Source organism: Adiantum capillus-veneris, chromosome 23 (genome assembly GCF_014529385.1).
Source record: "Adiantum capillus-veneris isolate H3 chromosome 23, ASM1452938v2, whole genome shotgun sequence".
In the NCBI taxonomy this organism is placed as follows: Eukaryota; Viridiplantae; Streptophyta; class Polypodiopsida; order Polypodiales; family Pteridaceae; genus Adiantum; species Adiantum capillus-veneris.
Genome location: NC_140953.1, coordinates 137,542,988 through 137,562,535, shown reverse-complemented (window position 1 = coordinate 137,562,535; position 19,548 = coordinate 137,542,988). Strand labels below are relative to the sequence as shown.

Genomic DNA, 19,548 nt, shown 5'->3' with positions numbered 1-19,548 from the left:
TCTCTCTCTCTCTCTCTCTCTCTCGCTCGCAAAGAGTAGAGTCAAACCTGTTGCTTTTGGGGAACCTGCGAACTGCCTATCTGAGCTGCTTCTGGGGAACCTGCGATGCCTGTGGAGAAGTTCGAAGATCTTCTGAGCGCAATTGAGCAACGCAGCAGTTGGTAGCTTTATTTAGAGCTTTTCACGTCAACGCAACGTTTGTTTACTTTTTATTTGTTTTTAATAATGCCACGTGGTGGCTTCTAAGTTCAGATACCGAAAAGAGCCTTGGGCTCACCAAGTAAAAAGAAGAAATTGAAACATTCTTTCTATCACCCAAGTGTGGTAGATTGGCTATCGGCTAGAGTATCAGGTCTTGAGTTCAAGACTCGTTGGATCTTTGAGGTCTCTAGTTCTTTTCTCAACACCCCCCACGTACTCGTGTATTTGTGTGTCGGCCAGAAGTATTTCTGCACATCGAGCATGAGAAGACGCTTCAATCCAGTTCAGCTACGTACGTAAGTAAATCCTCGTCGCATTCTTCTCTTCGCAGATCTGCTTACAAGCTACCATGGCGGCCATCAAGAGCGTGGCCCGATCTTCCAATGTTGCGTTTGGACAAACAGAGCCAAATTTGCTAGCTCTAGCGACGCAGGATGGGGCGCTAGATGCCTCCTTCAGCGCCTCTGCGTCTCTGGAGATCTTCAAGATCGACTTTTCAAGCTCAGATTCCGATCTGGAACTCCTCAGCTCTTACACCTCCAGCGAGAAATTCAACAGCATCGCATGGGGTACAGCAGGTGCCGGTAGTGCAGAGCAATTCTATGGACTCATTGCTACTGGGCAGTCTGATGGCACCGTTTCTCTGTGGAATCCAACTTCTCTCATCCGGTATGTGATCTCAGTTTCAAGGTTTTGTTAGACCACTGTGCACATTTGGATCACAACTGGCATGTTGATGGAAGATCTGTTAACCCTCTGTATCACGTGTTAGTGTCTTATTAAATTATTAACTTCCAGCTGGATTTTTGTGAGAGTTTCTGTGTTTTCACAAGTTGATTATATGTCAAAGCAGGGCTTGACTATTGCTTAGCTTGTTAATGGTAATGGGGGTTTGTGATCTATTGTTTTGTTGCTCATAGGAACTTTCGTCTTTGCTTATGGGTGTAAAATGATCTTTTTACAAGGAAATTTGCCTTTGAGCCCATTCTAAATCATCAGTAGTGCTTTTTGAAAAGCTCATCTTACATCTTTGTCTACCACAGTTCGACTTTCTAAAATGTGCATGTAGCTAATGATGCTGACGTTTGTTTTCACCCATGCACTCAAGTTGTACAATCAAGAGTTAAATTGTGTCAAGTTTCGATTTTTTGGACTTGTAGACATACTTAATGAACTAGGATGTTTACAAGATGGCACTAGTTGTCCTCATTGTACTCATTCACTTCGTGCACACATAAGTAATGGCATTTGTTTTGGAATTTTGCAGCAAGGATTCAAATACAGAAGATGCACTTGTCACAAAATCGCAAAAGCATGGGGGTCGGGTAAGAGCTGCTTTTAGTTTCACTGCCGTGTTGCTACTTTGAATGCATCGTTCTAGACCACCTAAATGTTGTACATCTTTTTCATATGAGATGCACCATCAAAGCTATGATATTTCCCATGCAAACAGGTTCACGCTTTATTTTCTTAATCTGCCAAGAATCCTATAGATCGTTTTGACCCTCAAGGGCATGTCTAGGAATTAGCAAGGCAAGCTTGTTTCATGAGGTGAATTGGAGTTCTATAATCTTCCAAGCTTGTGTCCTTAGGATGGGCCATTTAGCAAAAGCAAATTGGAGCACAACGGAGGGCAAAAATGGCTGAGCAGGGAATATAGAAATGGTGCTAGCAAAACAAATTGGTTGGCTTTAGTGTTCAACTCTCACTCATGTCCTCTGTATAAGGGAGAAAGGGGACGAAGCCTCAACTCACAAGGTTCAATGATGCACGAAGAAAGTATTTAAGAAGAACCAGTTGATTGTCAACAGTGGAAGAAGTCTTCTTAAAATGTTGGGAGATACAAAAGAGCATCAACTCGATGCTCCCAAATCTAGATTGGGGCCTCAGCTCCATGAAAGCAATGCTAGTTGTCTGCTCATTTGCATATTTGTTTTGGAACTCACAAGTAGATTCAGAACGTTGAATATTTTTTGACCCTTGTTGTATGAAGAACTGAATTACCCTTTATTTTACCAAAAGGCAGGGAGCACGAGTGAGAGGAAGAGAGAGGAGAAGAGGAAACACCTGAGAAGTGAACCACATGGACAACATCCCCCTACCATTGTGCACGAACCCCATAGTCACTCTGCACACATTCACACACTTTCATTCTTAGGATCATATCCATCACTTATAGTGACTTCATCATCAAAGTAGACTTCCAAGACCTTTAGAAGTTTCCGTAGAGGTTGTTGATGTTAAAGTTATGGCATCTCAAGTGAATTGCCCAATGTGATCCCATTATTTATTTTGGCTTTTAGGTATTTATTTTACTTATTTGTCAAAGTTTGGGTAGGGCAATTTACTAAGATAGATATTTATGCCACTCATGCCTCCCATTGTACATTGTATTAGTTATTCATTGCTAGGGTTGATTGGTTCAGGAGACTCTCTCTCTCTCTCTCTCTCTCTCTCTCTCTCTCTCTCTCTCGTGCTCTGTCTCTACACTTCCGCATTGTCGACTTTGACATGGTATTAGAGCCTTGGCGGCGTTGAGAAGAGCAGGTTGAGAAGAAGAATCCGTGAAGAGTATTCTCTTGTCGTCGCCAACGCCATCATCTCGCGTTACCCTTTGCCGATGTCACCCCTAGCCTACTCCCATTCTTGCGCTTGCGTTTTGGAACGTTGCTGTGGCTAGCTTCAACCAGAGAGAGGCTTGTAAGTGGCAGAGAGGGGCAAGAAGTGCTCCCTATAAATAATTTAGACCCTTGTGTTTCAAGGCACATGCATCTGGTAGGGAACCAATCAGACGTATCTAAAACACCATGGATGTGCACACCAGTCCATTGTTGTTGGCCAGATTATGGATAGGATGTATTTCAAAGTTCATTATCTTGGAGTATTTTGGACGCGATGTGTTCACAGTTCGCGAATGAGGATTCTTGCTCAAGATGGCATTCTTCTAAGGTACAAAGTTGTGGGTAGCAAAACCGAGGTGTATCCAGTAGTCCAAGGCCTTCTGCTGGGGTGTCCATGGTAGCTTCTTCATCGACTTGGTCTCACTATTTATCTCCACTATGAGCTGGAGAGAGGGTGTTAAAGTAATGGCATCTCAAGTGAACTGCCCAACGCGATCCCATTATTTATTTTGGCTTTTAGGTATTTATTTTACTTATTTGTCAAAGTCTGGGTAGGGCAATTTACTTAGATGGGTATATATGCAACCCATTGCCCCCATCGTACATTGTATCGGTTATTCATTGCGAAGGTTGATTGGTTGAGAGTTTCTCTCTCTCTCTCTCTCTCATGCTCACCTCCTTGGTCTCGATGCTTTTGCATCGTCGACTTTGACAGTTGATACCTTAGGCACATGAAGAACATCGTACAAGGGTGTTTTACCAAGAAGGTTATAACCATAGGGAAGTAAAATCGACACCAATATGAAGTGTTGTGATAGGCTGATAACTCCGTGTGAGATATGTGAGAGGATGCTCCATGATGACCTATCCATCACTCTTGGCCATAGCCTCACGGCTCAAGGTCTTACGAAGTAGGAGGTGCAATCATCACGAAAGAAGGCTCTCTAGGAGAGAGAGAGGGAGAAGATAAAGGGAGAGGTATGAGCTATATAAGCAACTTTTGGAGTTCTTTCTTATTTGGACTTGTCTTTGCCTTTACTATCGTTAGTTTGTTTGGATTTGCTTTATTTTAGCTCTTTTGAAGTTGAGATTAGGATTCACAAAACATGTCTCTTCAAGCTGACCTATTTTTTCAATTGTGCACATATGAGAATCTTTGGGATTTTGGCTAGGTTTAGAAACTTTGTGGGTTTTAGGTTCCCTCGAGGATTGAGTCTTTCCTATATTATTCCCAAAGCAACAAGAGTATTGTTTTGCTTAGGGGTCCCTATATAGGGAACCTTCAAGGTTATTTGACTCACACCCAACATCCACGATGTGAAAATAGAGAGGGTGCTCTCATAAAATGCCACCTCATCTAGGAATTGCCACGTCAACATAAATGTGTGCCATGTGGCACATTTATGTCACATCACATTAGTGGTAGAGGTGAAAACTACAAGAACCGACTCTTAGGAAAGTCTTAAGGCATAGGGGTCCTGCCTCTAGCTAGCCTACCGGGTGCGCACATGCTTGGCTTAGCAGGTCGACACAAGTATGCCTACCTCTCATATGGATGGTCATAGCCATAAACGAGTCCTCACTTTTGCCTCGGGAAGGTATCGGAGCCACCATTAGGGAGGAGGTGCAACTCCTACACCCTGTCTCATCTCCTTGATGGGGAATCAATTCAAGGGAGTTGAAGTAAAGGGATAGTGTTGCTTGTGGAAGAGGTTTGGTGAAGATGTCTACAGGGTTATCAGACGCAGGACAATACATATGCCGAATGTTACCATTAGGGTCTTCTCTCGAACATTATGATATCGTATCTCCATGCTTCAAATTTTTGGACATCTCGCAACAAGTCTCTTCTCGACCTGATAACCTTGGAGGCCTAGTGTGATTGTTATATCTTGGGGCTACCATCATCGCTACAGGAACACTATATGTCCAAGAGCTCATGGACCCTGCGGCGGTGGACTACAATTTTTTGGAATAAAATTAACCCTAATTTTGGTGTAGATTTTTGGGCGGAAGCCCAATCGATTTTTGAGGTCGACTAACGTCGAGAATGCTTTTTGAGATTGACATCTTTTGAATTTTGTTTGAGAATCTGCTTGAGAAATTGTTTGGAATTTGTTTGAAATAAATGGTATTTGTTTTAAATCTCTCAAGAGGTCGATTTCGAATTGTTTGACTCTGGTTTTAATGCTGGTTTCAGTGCTTGGCGATTTACTCTCGGGTGGGGTAGCGAGAAATGTTGTTTTGGTATTGTCTGAACCTCGGAATGACGTAGACGGGATGTCTGGGGAGCGTTTTGTTGTATGCTTGAAAACCTCGAAACGGCGTAGACGTGATGTTTGGGAGCGTTTCGTTGTACGTTGGAAAACCTCTGAATGACACAGATTGGATGTTTGGGGAGCGTTAGGTTGTATCTGTCCTTTGAACTAATGGCCTAGACCTTTTTAGGTTATTTGCGAGGGGAGTAACGAGGTAGTCTTTGAGTAGCTTCATACTGCAGACCGTCTGTCTTTGGGGAGTGCTTAGTAACGCCGTCCCTTGTGTCTTGTAACATGCATATGTGAGCATTTGTGCTGCATTGTGATGTGCCAACCATTGAATATTCCTAATTGGGTAAGATTGCCTGGGTATGTAATTTTAGTGCATCGAGACACCCGTTCAAGATCAATGCGGTCTGGTGTGATGGCTAATTTTGCTACGTCTGAATATCAAGAGCTACAATCTGGAATGAGAATATACTCCTTAGTGGATGAGATTTTTCTGGGAAGCCAACGACTCAGGATATCAAGAGCTCCGATCTGGTAAGAAAACTGATTGTCCCTCCGAATGTCCCTCAAAATAACCCTTGAATTTTTTTAAACGAACTTGAGCTGTTTTGCAGATATACTGTAATCACGGAAGATTATTCTTCTTTCAAGAAGGGGGGATGCCACAAACTGTTGACTTGTCAAGCTAGTAAAGAACGAAGCCAACCTATAGATCTTGGCCGAGGGGCCTAAACCCTAAGAAGGAGTAGTAGTTCAGTCTGTTCTTTTCCGTTTGCACGTGGTGCCTTCCCGTTACAGTGGTATCGGAGCTCCAGTCGTGTTCTTTTCTGCAAGCATACCGGACCTCGGTTCTATTAAGGAGGAGACAAAGCAAGATGGCGCTTCCAAATTTTTCAAATTTTTTTTCAAAGAATCTTCATGTCCTTGACTCGAACTCACTAGCCACTCCCTCCCTTAGTCCATCGCGCATCGAGTGCGCTTCCGTCTTCATCGTTCTGACTTACGGTGCGTAAGCCATAAAGAACCCAAGACCACTTGCAAGAGGAGGAGGAGATAAAGGAGGTTGTCTTGATGAGCCCTACGCATTGACGCGAGCGGATCTCGTGGGCCATTGTTTTCCTCAGAAGCACTGCCATGCAGTGGTGGATGTCTATAGCTACCAAGCCGCACACTCCAAGGAGTTGGCAAGCTTTCAAGAAAATGTTACACATGCCAAACAGTGCCAGAGGTATGCACAGGTGCATGGCAAAAGGTTTAAGTCGGTAAAAAGGTCTTGGGAGAGTAGAGGGTAGGGGAAATGTATGTCTAAGGCGGTTTCAGAGGCCCCGAAGACTCTAGAATGGGGCAATTGGGGTGGATGTTCAAGGTGTCTAAAATACAAGGAATGTGCTTTGGAATGCATTGTTCCAAATGCTCTAGAAGCCGGTCTAGATGACTCCTCAAATGGAGCTACGGGGTGAGAGATATCAAAGTTCGAAGCTGGAAGGTTTTGCAGATCCCCGATGGACAGGGCAAGTAGAGATTGGTGGCCAGAGCTAATGTGAGCGGAAAGACATGAAGTACTTGAGTTGTGAAGCATGCCAGTTTTTCCAAAGCAACTCACAAGTCTATTGCTCAAATCTTAAAAATTTGCTGAAACTTCACACCGTTGACTCCAAGCCGCACAAACCTTGCCAGATTTGGAGACTTCCAAATACGCCAACCGAGGCCGCAAAGACAAGAAAAAAACCTCTGTCTGCTCCCCACTACCACCTGCATTCAGCTTCAACTTGGCATATCTTCACCACCCGGAATCCGATTGAGGAGTCGTGACTTCTTGTCAACCTCGCATGGTGTATACTACTTGTTGAAACTTGATCGAGCCCAGAAAATCTCGAGATGGCATGCCTTCCAATGTGACCAAGTTGGCACACATACGTAGTAGACAACTTCTCTCTCCATCTTTCTCTATTCTTTTGCGCTTTTTGCTGCTGTCACAAACTGATGACGTGGCATGACCAATAAGTTGTTTTAACTTATGGACAACTGTCGAGGGCCAAAGGGGACACCTAGCATTAAAATAATGCGTAAAGAATGCTGAGGTGGTTGCTGTACGGACGCCCGCGATTCACGGTGCTGACGTGGCAAGCTGTACGGACGTCCGCGATTCACGCTGCTGACGTGGTACTGCTATACGGATTTCCGCGAACAGCGCTGACTGCTTTAAGGCATATTGCTTTTGAGTTAGAAGCTTTTGGAGTTTACTGCTTTTGGGGCTTTGCTTTTAGCACCCCTTGTATCAATAAATAAGTCCCAAGGGTCTCACTTCTCAGAGCATGTGGACGCAAAGTCTGAGAGCGACCACCCGCGGGAGTTGTACTTTGCTCAAAGATTAATATAAAAAGAAATACCGAAAGGGGCGCTAGTCTTTGGGGCCAATCTCTCTTGGCACAGAACTACGCCGGGCCGTGTCGACTCTCTCTCTCTATCTCTACAAAAGTTCAGTGCTTATGAAGTTTTTGCTCGTGTGTTGCTATCGATTTCTGGCTTGGAGTGTCCAAGCCTGCTACAACTGCCCCTTGCAATTCAAGCTTATCACGCACCTTGAGCACCTCATCTCTCTCACACACAGAGTATAGTAATCACAACTTTTACACTGGCGAGACCATCGATTGGAGCGCACACACACGTGTACACACGTAGAGGTGACTTTCAACCTCGGACCTGATCGGAATACACCCCTCTATTCAACCATGCAGGTAACATGTCCTTTCTTTAAAATTACAAAAGCAACTGCAATTGTAAGAGTGGATCTACATACTGGACCGGCTTTACATAGAAAGATGTGTTATGACTTATTGTATATAGAATAATTGGTGTATTGTTAGCAGATCAAATAAATTCAATAGACATATACAAATATTTCCTTTTTTTTCCACTTGTAAGATAACTTTAACTTCATCAATTATACATTATTATATATCTATAAAGTCTAGTCTGGTCCATTATATTGTTCAATAGTTTGTATAGTTCAAACTACTGTTAGATAATCATTTCAAACACACACACACACACACACACACACACACACACACACACACACACACACTTTTTTTTTGTAAATCTTGTTTGATAGAATTTACAGGTGGGAAGAGGAAAACCCACCCTAAGAAAGGGATACAAAAACCGGAGCACTATGAGGCTCCGATGGCTAGAAACAGTCAAAGTAAATCCTGTAGCCATCAAGAGTGATGTCTCTAGCATCATGAGTGAAATGCAGCGCTTGACCAAGAGATAATTTGAAATAGGGAAAGGGGTCAACATAAGTGCCTTGGAACATTAAGGAGTTCCTATGGTGCCAGATGGCCCACAGAGTCCAAAATCTGATTTAAGTGAAGAACACCGCAAATTGAGATTGCGGTGATTGGAGCACCCCAAAAAAGCCAAAAGCGTCTGTGAAAAGTGCCGGAAGGAAAGCGCAGCCGAAGAGCAGCTGACACTTGCCGAATGAAGGCTCTGGAGTGGCAACAACCCCACAGTAAGTGTGGCACGTTCTCCTCAGCTTCAAGGCATCTTAGGCAGCGGGAAGGCGCAATATGCCGTGCATGTAACACAATGCCAACAGGTAGAGCTCCCACCAAGCAGCGCCACAAGAAAGCACGTTCCTTCAAAGGTAGATGACTCTGCCAAATGTGAGACAATGTGTGTTGCCACCACAAGAATGACACGGAAAGCGACCACAGCTGATTACCATGATGCTCAATCCACACATCAGATTGAAGGATGGCATAGAAATGTAATCCAATCTGGTAGTAGCCAGATTCCAATCGGAGAAGCGGGAGTCCACATCCAAAGGAGGAATGGGTGAGTGATCAGCAAGCATCCTTTGAATTTCCCGCTAGAGAGGAGAATATTGAGGACCCAACAGAAAGTGGGACACCGCATCAGTGAATGAAAGAACATAACCCAAGTCATCAAAGTCGAAGCGAAGGCCCTGCTCCAATGCAGACTCTCCAAACGAAGGGAGTTACCTACAGAGGATTGTCCACCATGCCATGCCAAATGCCATCCGGGAACGAACATCTCTGATGCGTCATAGGATGGGTGACATAGAGCATCGCGAAGGAGATTGTATCATAAGTTCGGTAGGAAAGGTTAGGTGATGGGTATTCTTGATGCGTCACATGGTGGGTGACGGCATAGTTACCCGGAACGCGGAACGGGAACGGCGACGGGATCCCCGCGTAACGGGGGAACGGCTAGGGGTCCGGAATGGGAACGGCGCGGAACGGGAGGTTAAAAGACACCCAAATAGTGCATTTTTTAGCTCCTTGTGTTTAAATACAAGGAGTATTAGAGTGCTTTGACTCTAATACTCACAAAAAACTCGTTTTGAAGACCATTCAACCTTGCTATGACTAGATGAAGATGAGAGAGAGAGAGAGAGCTTGAGAGAGTGAGAGGGAGAGACTCGAGAGAGTGAGAGGGAGAGGGAGAGATTTGAGAGAGTGGGAGGGAGAGGAAGAGAGCTTGAAGGCTTGAAGCCTTGAGCCTTGAGAGAGTGAGTCTTGAGAGGGAGAGATCTTGAGAGTGTGAGAGGGAGAGAGCTTGACCCTTGAGGATTAGCTTGTGGAGAGAAAGGGGGAGGGGGGTGCATTTTATGAGTCCTCGAGGCCTTGCACACTTCAAAACGAAGCCCAAACATTTACTTCAATTTTTCCAATTTTTGCCAAATTTGTTTGTAGCCGTTGGCCGTTCCAGGGGCATTCCGGAACATTCCGGGGACGTTCCGGAACGTTCCGGAACGGCTATTCCGGTTTGCACTGGCCACCTGGAACGTCAGACGTTCCGGGACGTTTCGGAACGTTCAAGAAGGGAACTGCCCCCCGGAACGCCGGAACGGGGGCTAGGGGGCGTTCCCCGGTAACTCTGGGTGACGGGAGCATTGAAAAGGGAATATTCCATAGTCGGGAAGAAATTCCGAACTGTGCACAAGGATGACCAAGCACTTGAATGAAGATGGGTTCAGAGGAAACTTTGAGAAAAAACAAATGCTTTTTGAGAAAGCGGGTTGCTTTTTGGGAAAGCAGGTGCTTTCCCGCGAGGAAGTCGATGTCTGCATTGCATCTATGCATGTGGTTGCATCTAGGGACGCCTGGGAAGTGTTGTGCAAGCATTGTTTTTCAGCTTATTAGGTTTTATTGAGTTTTGGGTAGGTTCAGACCATTAAAAAAAAAAGGCCGGCCGCCCACTTAAAAAGTGGGCAGCCCTCAATTTAAAAAAAAAGCAAAAGAAATCCAGCGCTTCTTTTAATGGGCAGCCCACAATATCTTTCTCTCTTTTTCGGCTGAGCACTTGCGATCCCTCTCTCTCTCTCTCTCTCTCTCTCTCTCTCTCTCTCTCTCTCTCTCTCTGTGGCGCCCCTCTCCCTCCCCTATTCTTGCCAGCAAGGCTGCCCCTATTCCCGCCGGCTGCCAAGAGTTCAAAAGACAGATTCTCTCTCACTCCCAAGAGGAAGAAAAGGCTCGCGCTAGAAGCGGGAGGATGCTGCTGCAGATTTCAGCCTTGGAGAAGACGACACCAGTGATCCCCATGGCTGTCCCAAGTGCACGAGATGTCGCCAAGACGAGTAGGCGAGCTCCATCACGAAGAAGCGTCGACGGAGAGCGTTTTTTTTGCGACCAGTTGCTGTTTTTCTCTGTTTTTCAGCCCATAAACGTAGTAGGACGGGGCTGATTTACGAGAAGGAACCCGAGAACACACCTCTTTTGCGTGTAGGATTGGAAGAGAGGTTTCTCTGTGACGAGATCTCTGTCGGGGAATTGCCTTTCGAGGACTGAATTGAGTTTCGAGCGTCGAGGCTTTCAAGGTAAAGTTTTTCATGTTACGATCTCTGAGTATTTGTTTGCAGGTGTACTTCGTCTTCGTGAAGGAGTAGGAGCAGAGGAAGGCATAAGCCTCTGCAAGAGAAAAGTGCTCTGAGGAACTTGAGCCAGATCAGCCCTAGGGTTTTGCACTCTGAGCTTGGGAGTAGTTCCACGGATCGGAGAGAGGTAAGTCTCTTGAGTAGTGATCCGAAAGTTGAGATTCCCAAGGAAGGACTTCGTGTTTAGGAAAGCAGAGTTATTCTGCAAAAGAGGACTCTGGAAACCGAGTCGGGAAAGAATTGCAGGGATGTTATGCCTTGAGTGATGAAGGTGAGATCCAAAGGCATGAACCTTGGTTCTCGAGGATTCAAAGTAAGGAACGGAAGTTCCTTGGAATAGGGTTTTGCCCTAGGAATGGGAAGCTGAGGCTTCCTGGAACCATTGAGTCTGATTCTAGAACGAGCGTGGTAATACGTTCGGTTCAAGTGCTTGTATAGTCTTCTCCTTAGTAATAAAAATACTATTACGGGGGGGACCAACCCATCTTCTGGTCCCAGTACTGTGTCGATCTTCTCTCTCTCTCTCTCGCTCTCTCTATTTCTCTGTGGCAAGCTACGGAATAAGTCGCTGAAGAGGATTTATATGAGGAAGTAACCTACGACGAGCGTCCAATAGCCCATCGGTGATGATCACCGATGATCACCACTAGGATGGAGGGACCCAGCGTAGCAGTAGGAGACAAGACATGGGTATCCCCCCTTAAGAGGAACACTCTGACCAAGAGGAGAGGAAACTGCCGAGGTGAGAAACCGGTAGCATATCCAAGTCAAAGAAGCTCGAGCAGAAGAGGGAGGAAGAGCAACAAGAAGAGGCTCAATAGGGAAGGCATCGTCCACCATAGTAGACAAGATGATAGGATAAGCAATCCATCCATGTAGAGACGGCAATGTCTGCAGTCTTCCAGGAGAAGAGTCGTCTAGAAGGTATATAAGCTGCATATGATCGGTTGTTCCATGGCAGACACACAATATCGGACAAAAGAGTCGGAGGAGATCCTTGGGAAAGTCAACCTGTGGGAGCACATCCACCACCGGGGTCTGGACAAAATATCCAAGAGAGTCTGCAAGTGCAAGTTGTGAAGACACGCGACATAGGAGCACTTCCCCCTAGGAAAGTAATGGAATGTGGTGAGGTTAAGAACGGCTGAGAGGAGGCATGAGGAAGAATGACTGCTGTTGTAGAAGTCATAGCCTCGGAGTAGACCAGCAAAGCAAGGATCATCCATGAGGTCTTCACCGTGTAAGTAGTGCATAGGTACATCCAAACTGCAAGTGGAGGAGCCACAGAACCAAGCAGAAGCAAGGAAGAGGCTCTACCATGGAGAGGCAAGGCAAAAGCCACCATGGAGCAGTGTGCCGGAAGAGACCATGCAGGCATCCAAATGCCAAAGGATACTCACATCTAGGAGTACATGTCCAAAAGAAGTGTCTGACGTGCGAAGAGGCACGGGTCTATCATACAGAGAACCAATGAAGGAGGTGGATAGGGCAATCCCAAATAGAGAGACACAACAATTGAGGGAGAGGGAGGGAGGGTTACTGAGGGAGAAGTAGCAATGGAAAATACAAGCGACGTCCACATAAGTACCTGTACCAATCCAATCCCCTGCATCTTCCCGAGGGTAAGAGAACCACGAGGAGGGAAGATCTGTAATGTCGAGGGACATCCGTCCGTTGTGCCAGAACCTATATCTGAGTCCACCTCTCAATGTCGAAGGAGGAAAGCTGAAATGCGATCTGAAAACACGCCGTGTAAGCGCCACACTGGTGCGGGTAGGGGGTAAAGACCTGTGAATCAGGAAGGGTAACTGAAGGGAACCTGACGAGGCAAAGGGGAAGGTGTTGTCCATGCCGGAAAACGCAGCAAAGGGGGTCTGGAATGCAGCTGTAAACAGAGCATTCAGCCATCCTCAGAGTGTCGGGGGACACCATGTGCTGAAGGTTGGGGCACGAGGACGGGTGGGGCACAAACTCCCGGCTGAAAATCAGGGAAAACAGTCCCGAATCTGAATGTGGAAGGTCCATGAGTCGGTGCAGGCAGCAATAGAAGAAAATCTCGGGTGGCCTAGGAGGAAAAACTCCGGCCGGAAGAGGACTGCAATGGGCAGCACAAAAACTGAGAACGCAGGTGTCAAAGACCTCCTCTGCTGGTGAAGCAAAAACGCTGGCTGCATGGGCAGAAAAACGCAGGCCGGCCAAAAACGCTAGGCAGTAGAGGGTGTAGAGAAGGAGGCGCTGACAGGTGGAGGAGGAGGGCGATGGAGAGAGAGCAGAAAACGCTGCTGTCTGCCCAAAACGCTGGGAAAAAAACGCAGGTAGCAGCTGAGGTTTTCTTCGCGATGGAACTCTCTGAAAGGTCCTCCTTGCTGATGGCGATGGCAGATCTGCATCCTGGTGCTCTGATACCATGTCAGAGTGAGCAGTGGAAGGTGAGAGAGAGAAAGAGACAATGGCATGAGAGAGAGAAGAGACATGACAGGAGACAGATGGTGGAAAGGTTGGCAGTAACTCTAGATGGCTACATGGTGTGAAACAAGACAATGAGAAAGAGGGTGCCCCCCCTCCTATATATAGGAGAATAGGGTCTGGTCGGGCAATAATCCTCAATATAGCCCAATGAACTAAAAATATGACCCTCCAATATAAATGGGGGAATATGTGACCAAAAAAGGTCTAAAGTGGGAAATGTGCTGAACAACCCTAAGGGTGCCTAAGATCCCTGTCCAGCAGGTGTACGGGTGGCCAACCCACAGCCAAGGGCCAGTGCACGTGAGTGGCGAGGAGCCTGTAGACAGTGTGCGAAGCATCTGGAGATGAAGAATCTTAACAGGAATTTCCCGCTTTGTTTTTTACCCTTATTACTGTTTTTTGTCCTTGTTGGGGAATTTTGTTTCTTGTAAATTGTATCTTAATCATTGAATGAGTCGCTGTATTTATTTCCCGATAATAATACATAGTAGAAACTCTCTTGCTAGTTGATTGATTATGAATTACAGCTTCAAACACTCACAAGAAAACTGTACCTATACCTAGTGCATTAGGCAACTTTATCAGTTTGGGCATTAATGTACTTGTTCATGTAAGACATCATTGTACTGGGGCATTGCAGGTTCGTGGCTTAGAATTTAATGGTATCACACCCAATCTTCTTGCCTCTGGGGGTGACGATGGAGAGGTTGTGATCTGGGATGTTGTGAATCCAACTGCACCTTCTCATTTTCCAGCACTTAAGGTAATCCATGGGAGAAAACTTTTCCTTTTCTAGATGGAAGGCACCCATAAGTGAATTAATTGTTGGTTTTGATTTGCTAGGGTTCGGGACAAGATAATATTGTGGATTTGTCTTGGAATCGGAAAGTCCAGCACATAATAGCCACAACTTCAAATACAGGAGTTTCAAGTATTTCATCGATATTGTGAAGTGTTTTGTATTGGTAATCCTTATAGCATGGCCCTAATTGCCTTCAATTTCTCATGTTGCAGTGGTTTGGGATTTGAGAAGACAAAAGTCTATTCTCAGGTTTGAGCCTCATCTTGCATGCTCTGTGTCTTGCCATTTAATAAAGCTTTTCTGTGTGAAGTCAAAAATCTCTTAGTACTGGAAGCATCAATACTAGTTTCATTGCTTTGGTTCCAAATCTTAGACATGCTTGCCTACTTATTATACGGGCAAGGGTTGAGCCCTTTTGAGCTCGCATGGTCTTGGTAGTTGTTGTATGTCCGTACCACTGACCAAACACAAGACATGGGAATGCATAAGAGCATGCAGGTAGTCACAGGTTTCAGGGTTGCAAGCAAGAAAAAACTTTGGCCTGATATTGTGAACTGGCACGACTCTTAAGTTGGGGGCAAATGACAAGCTTTGCCATTCATACACTGCCGATAATAAAAAATGTTTGTAGTAGACATTTCTTCTCTGTTCGGCCGGTCGATGACATTTTAGCACTCATTGCACTAACTTTATTTGGAATTTCAATGCAGCTTCACGGATCCTAACAATCGAAGACCTTGTGCAGCCTTGGAATGGAACCCTGAGGGGGCAACACAACTTATTGTTGCGTCGGCAGATGACAGATCCCCCTCACTTCAAGTACTCTTTTTTATCTCGTTTGGATTGATTTGTGTATTTGTTGTACTTGTTGACTAAAAAGTATAGCGTCCCTGATCTGGTCAGGTTTGGGATTTGAGGAACTCCATCTCCCCTGTTAAGGAACTTGTTGGTCATACAAAAGGTTTGCAGTTTTTTAAAGTTCCTTTCCTATCAGTTTATAGCATGTCGTTCTGTTGTTTTGACTGAATTTCTTGTCCTTTGTGCAGGTGTGGTAGCAATGGCGTGGTGTCCAATTGACAGTGCGCTTCTCTTATCTAGTGCCAAGGATTACCGCACTGTGTGCTGGGACACTTCTTCAGGAGAGGTGTTTTTGGAATCCTGCCCTTCTTCAACATGCTTATTGTTTGAATCGCGATTCTGATGTCTGTTTAGAACTTTTCAGATTGTTTGTGAGCTTCCTGTGAGCAGTAACTGGAATTTTGATTTACAATGGTCTCCCCGGATAGCGGGCGTATTATCTAGCTCATCCTATGATGGAAGAGTAAACCTTTACAATATTGAGGTAATAGTTGATGAGCAGGAAAAAGTCATGGTATGTTGAATTTGCAGGGATGGCTTCTGAATTATTCTTTTTTGTGGTTTTACTGCCAGCTCAGGCCTGCAGTAGAATTCTTCCAAGTGAGGGTGCTTTTGGTGGAACAGTGGGTGCTGGTACTTCCTCGGGTAAGTAGGTCTAAGGACTGGTTGTCTTCCTCTTGGTTGAATCGACTTTCAGTTTTGTTTTGGATACTGTGTGCTGCCATCAGCAATGAGAGCACCAAAATGGCTGAAGCGTCCTGCTGGTGTGACATTCGGATTTGATGGAAAGCTTGTTTCTTTTAGTGCGAAAAAAGGAGGTTCTTTGTCAGAGGTTTGCAACTTCTAGATTTTGTCCACTCTGAAGGCATTTGTGCAATATCTTTCTTATACGTGAATAGGTGTTTGATATTGTGTCTGCGCGATTGTTAATGGTTCCTCTATTGCCTAAAGTTGTTTTTTGTTTTTGTTGTTTCAGTTAAATATTCAGACTATCATTATGGAGGATGATTTGGTAGCTCGATCCAAAGAGTTCGAGGCTGCTATCGAGGATCCTGGCAACAAGTCTTCTCTGCAAGCTCTATGTGATAGGAAAGCTCAAGATTCTAGGTTGGTGCAAGGTTTGGATCGCTCAATGTGCTCGTCTTTATGGACCTAATACGAGTGCAACTTTGCAGGTCTGAGGAAGAGAGAGAAATCTGGAGCTTTTTGAAAATCATGTTTGAGGAACAGGCTAGAACATCTCTTCTCAGTCACTTGGGATTCTCTCTTCCTCAATTAGAGGAAAGTAAAAGTGAGGAACTTGCAAATGGTGCTGACTTGCTGAATTCAGAAGTTGCAGGCAAACTTAATGTCAGCAATGGTGAAGTAGGAGCTGTGGGTGAAGTATCAGATTTCATTGGTGCTTCTGAATTGGATGGTCAAGGAGAAATTGTTGATGATGGAGCTGACTTTTTTAACACTCTCTCTACCCCCAAAGGTGCAGTATCCCCCCAGTTGGTGCCACAAGTTCATAAAGAGGCTGTTGCAGAGAGTTTAGTTCTGCAAAAAGGGGAACATGAAGATGAAGTAGTTGAGGAAGATGATTGTGAACAGGCACTGCGGCGTGCGCTGGTTATAGCTGATTTTAAGGATGCTGTAAGGCAGTGCCTTTCTGAGGATCGGATGGCAGATGCGCTAGTTCTTGCTCATGTTGGTGGCACGGAACTTTGGGAGGAGACATTAGCAGCTTATTTCAAGAAGCATCGTCGTCCTTATCAAAAGGTATAGGTTTGTTTATGTGAACAGCCCTTAAATCTGGACCATTGATTCAGTTTTATCTTTATAGAAGTGTCCTCTTTCATATTCTCTTTTACCTGAAATTTCTTTTTTATTTATGACATTTGCCAAGGCATGTCGGTGCAGTTGTTCATGTGCAAGTCCTTACTTTACCTTCTCATTAGATGGTCTATAAATTGCTGTATATGCTCACTTAAATGAATTTTTGAGCACAGGTCACTGAAAACCTCTATAAATGATCCTTTTTAAATGATTCAAGATTAGGAAATTCCTTTGTTGAATTTAGACATGCTCAGCTTCGGAATTATTTTGAAGATTGAAGAAAGTTATTTTCTTCATTGAATGCTGACCTGAAGGTTTCCTTGTATGTAATGATCTCCTGGGCCAAAAAAGAGCTCCCTTAACTTCATTTGAAGGAGCGACTCTATTGAGCGAAGTCAAAGATCAAGTAGAGTTCGGATTTCTCTCAAGAATAATTAACATGCAGGTGTATCGCCTTGTAGTGATTTCTCTGACTCATGCTACTTGTTGTTTCAGGTGTTAGCAGCTGTAGCTGCCCATGACTTTGGAAATCTTGTCAACAGTAGACCCCTTGCTGCATGGAGGGAGACACTGGCTTTACTTTGCTCCGTGAGTTTTCGAATTCAGCGTACTTCTGGGCACATGCACTTCTTTCTTTCTATCATAATTCCATGTATTTTTAGTGGTGCATATGCCCTATCAAATGCCTTTTAATTGTAGGAATCTATTTAAAACAATGAGTTGTTTAGTGCTAGGCTCCATCATGGCCGAGTTGGCCCATTATGGAGCCATGACACAAACTTGGTTTTCGTATTTTTTGTGTTGCTGTTTGCTTGTGTCTGTGGCTGGGAGCATATATTGATCCATAGTTCTGTATCCATTTTTGGAAATTGCTGGCATCAGCGAGGTTGTGATCCTATTTAGTCAATATCATGCATCATGCTGCTGTTTGCTACGTTCCCTTGTCCATAAGTACCCAGAGTCTATAATTTACCTTTTCCTCTTTAGGTGATTGTTAACTTTTTGTTGATTCATCTAGGTGTAAAAGAGATTTACACTTCTCCAGAGATTGACAGAATGTATTTATCTCAACAGTATGCAGGCTCTCAGGAATGGACTCTTCTTTGTGATGCCCTGGCAGCAAGACTAGATGCAGCAGGTCTCTCACAAGCAGCACTGTTATGCTACATATGTGCAGCGAATACGGAGGAGTTGGCTAGACTTTGGTATAGGGATGTTCTGTCAACTGCCAGCAGTGCTGCATTTGCCAAAGAAATGCAGGCTAGTTCTGCCTATGTGTGCTCTTGAATGATGCTTTTAGTAGGGCATGCCTTTGCCATCCTAATTTTCCTACTCAATGTCACAGGAATTGATGGAGAAGATAGTTGTCTTAGCTTTGGCAAAAGGTGAAAAGCGTGTGACTCCAGCATTATCTAGATTAGTGGGAAGCTATGCAGAGCTTCTGGCAAGCCAGGGGATTGTTATGGCGGCAATGGACTATCTTGGTCTTGTGTTTCCAGAGGAGTCAACTGAAGATTTGATAATGTTAAGGGATCGCATTGGTAGTATCAAACAAGGTGTGCATGTGTCAACTGTATTTTTTTGCGAGACATAGGTTCCTGTGTTCTAAGCTACAATGATGCTTTTCTGACTTAAAAATGCCTCTCTGTTTAAATGGTTTGTAAACATGTTGGTTCCTAATTTCTGTTCTTGATTGGTCAGAGGAAGTACAGGCGCCCAATTACTCTTTTGAGAGCTACCCCCAAGGGGTTTTTGCAGCTCCAACTGTCAGTGCACCTGTTTCTGTCAACGCGCCTTCGGTATGTTGGTTAAGCCCAGGTTCTTTCTATAAAGAGATGAAGTAATTGTGCTGTTATCTATGCAAGCAGTCTGTATTGAGTGATGAGGCATTTTTCTGTTGCTTATGCACACATTGTACGTATAGACAAGAGGCACATATTCTTTGGGAGAGGGTGAGGGGGAGAGGGAGAGGGGTGGGGAGTAAAATGGAGAGAGAGGGAGGGAGGGATGAAAATAAAGATATGACAATATCTGTTACAGCTCTCGGGTTCTCAGCTTATTGTTGAGGGAGAAGGGGAGGATCCCATTTTCTTGTTGACAGATCTTGGTTATGGATGGGGCACTCTGGACGTGTTACCAGCTACTATACATAATTTTGAGTCACACCCTTGCAATATCATTTCGCCAGTGTGGCTGCAGTTACCTTGTGGATGATTTGGAAGGCTAGTTACTCACACGTTATCGGTTGCCAAGACTTCCACCTCAGCGGATACACTCAGCAATGTCTGGATGGAGATAGTTGACTCTCTTTGCAGTGAGTGGAATGCATCATAGGCTCTTCTAGGGCAGCAGAGGAGCGTCATCATGCTTTCTTGAGGCAGTGGGCACACACCACTACGTTCTTTACAGTGTCACATGGCCAGCCGCCAGATTACCTGGCCTCCACTGCCCTGATTCATTCTATATAACTCGTACATGCCACCTTGAGCTGGGAGTCCTTGTACATATGTTATGATCTGTATGGTTCCTTAACGACAGGCTGACTCCAGCATTCTCATGCACTTATACTACTGAGTATTACAGCCCTGTCTTTCCTCAATGAAAAAA

At 44.8% G+C, this 19,548-nt stretch overlaps 1 protein-coding gene across 1 annotated transcript in view; it reads left to right on the top strand.

Moving 5' to 3' along the window:
* The first annotated feature begins 421 nt into the window (after nucleotides 1–421).
* Nucleotides 422–19,548, top strand: part of LOC147428676 (transducin family protein / WD-40 repeat family protein) — a 77,260-nt gene continuing 58,133 nt past the window's right edge. Inside the window, exons 1-17 of the mRNA XM_086497689.1 lie at nucleotides 422–870; nucleotides 1,469–1,526; nucleotides 14,104–14,226; nucleotides 14,307–14,394; nucleotides 14,478–14,514; nucleotides 14,976–15,084; nucleotides 15,169–15,226; nucleotides 15,312–15,409; nucleotides 15,488–15,607; nucleotides 15,702–15,768; nucleotides 15,852–15,955; nucleotides 16,100–16,230; nucleotides 16,299–16,884; nucleotides 17,437–17,529; nucleotides 18,016–18,201; nucleotides 18,287–18,497; nucleotides 18,643–18,740. Coding sequence (XP_086353815.1) covers nucleotides 551–870; nucleotides 1,469–1,526; nucleotides 14,104–14,226; nucleotides 14,307–14,394; nucleotides 14,478–14,514; nucleotides 14,976–15,084; nucleotides 15,169–15,226; nucleotides 15,312–15,409; nucleotides 15,488–15,607; nucleotides 15,702–15,768; nucleotides 15,852–15,955; nucleotides 16,100–16,230; nucleotides 16,299–16,884; nucleotides 17,437–17,529; nucleotides 18,016–18,201; nucleotides 18,287–18,497; nucleotides 18,643–18,740 — 2,487 coding nt within the window. The 5' untranslated portion in view covers nucleotides 422–550. The remainder of the gene's footprint in view (nucleotides 871–1,468; nucleotides 1,527–14,103; nucleotides 14,227–14,306; nucleotides 14,395–14,477; nucleotides 14,515–14,975; nucleotides 15,085–15,168; nucleotides 15,227–15,311; nucleotides 15,410–15,487; nucleotides 15,608–15,701; nucleotides 15,769–15,851; nucleotides 15,956–16,099; nucleotides 16,231–16,298; nucleotides 16,885–17,436; nucleotides 17,530–18,015; nucleotides 18,202–18,286; nucleotides 18,498–18,642; nucleotides 18,741–19,548) is intronic.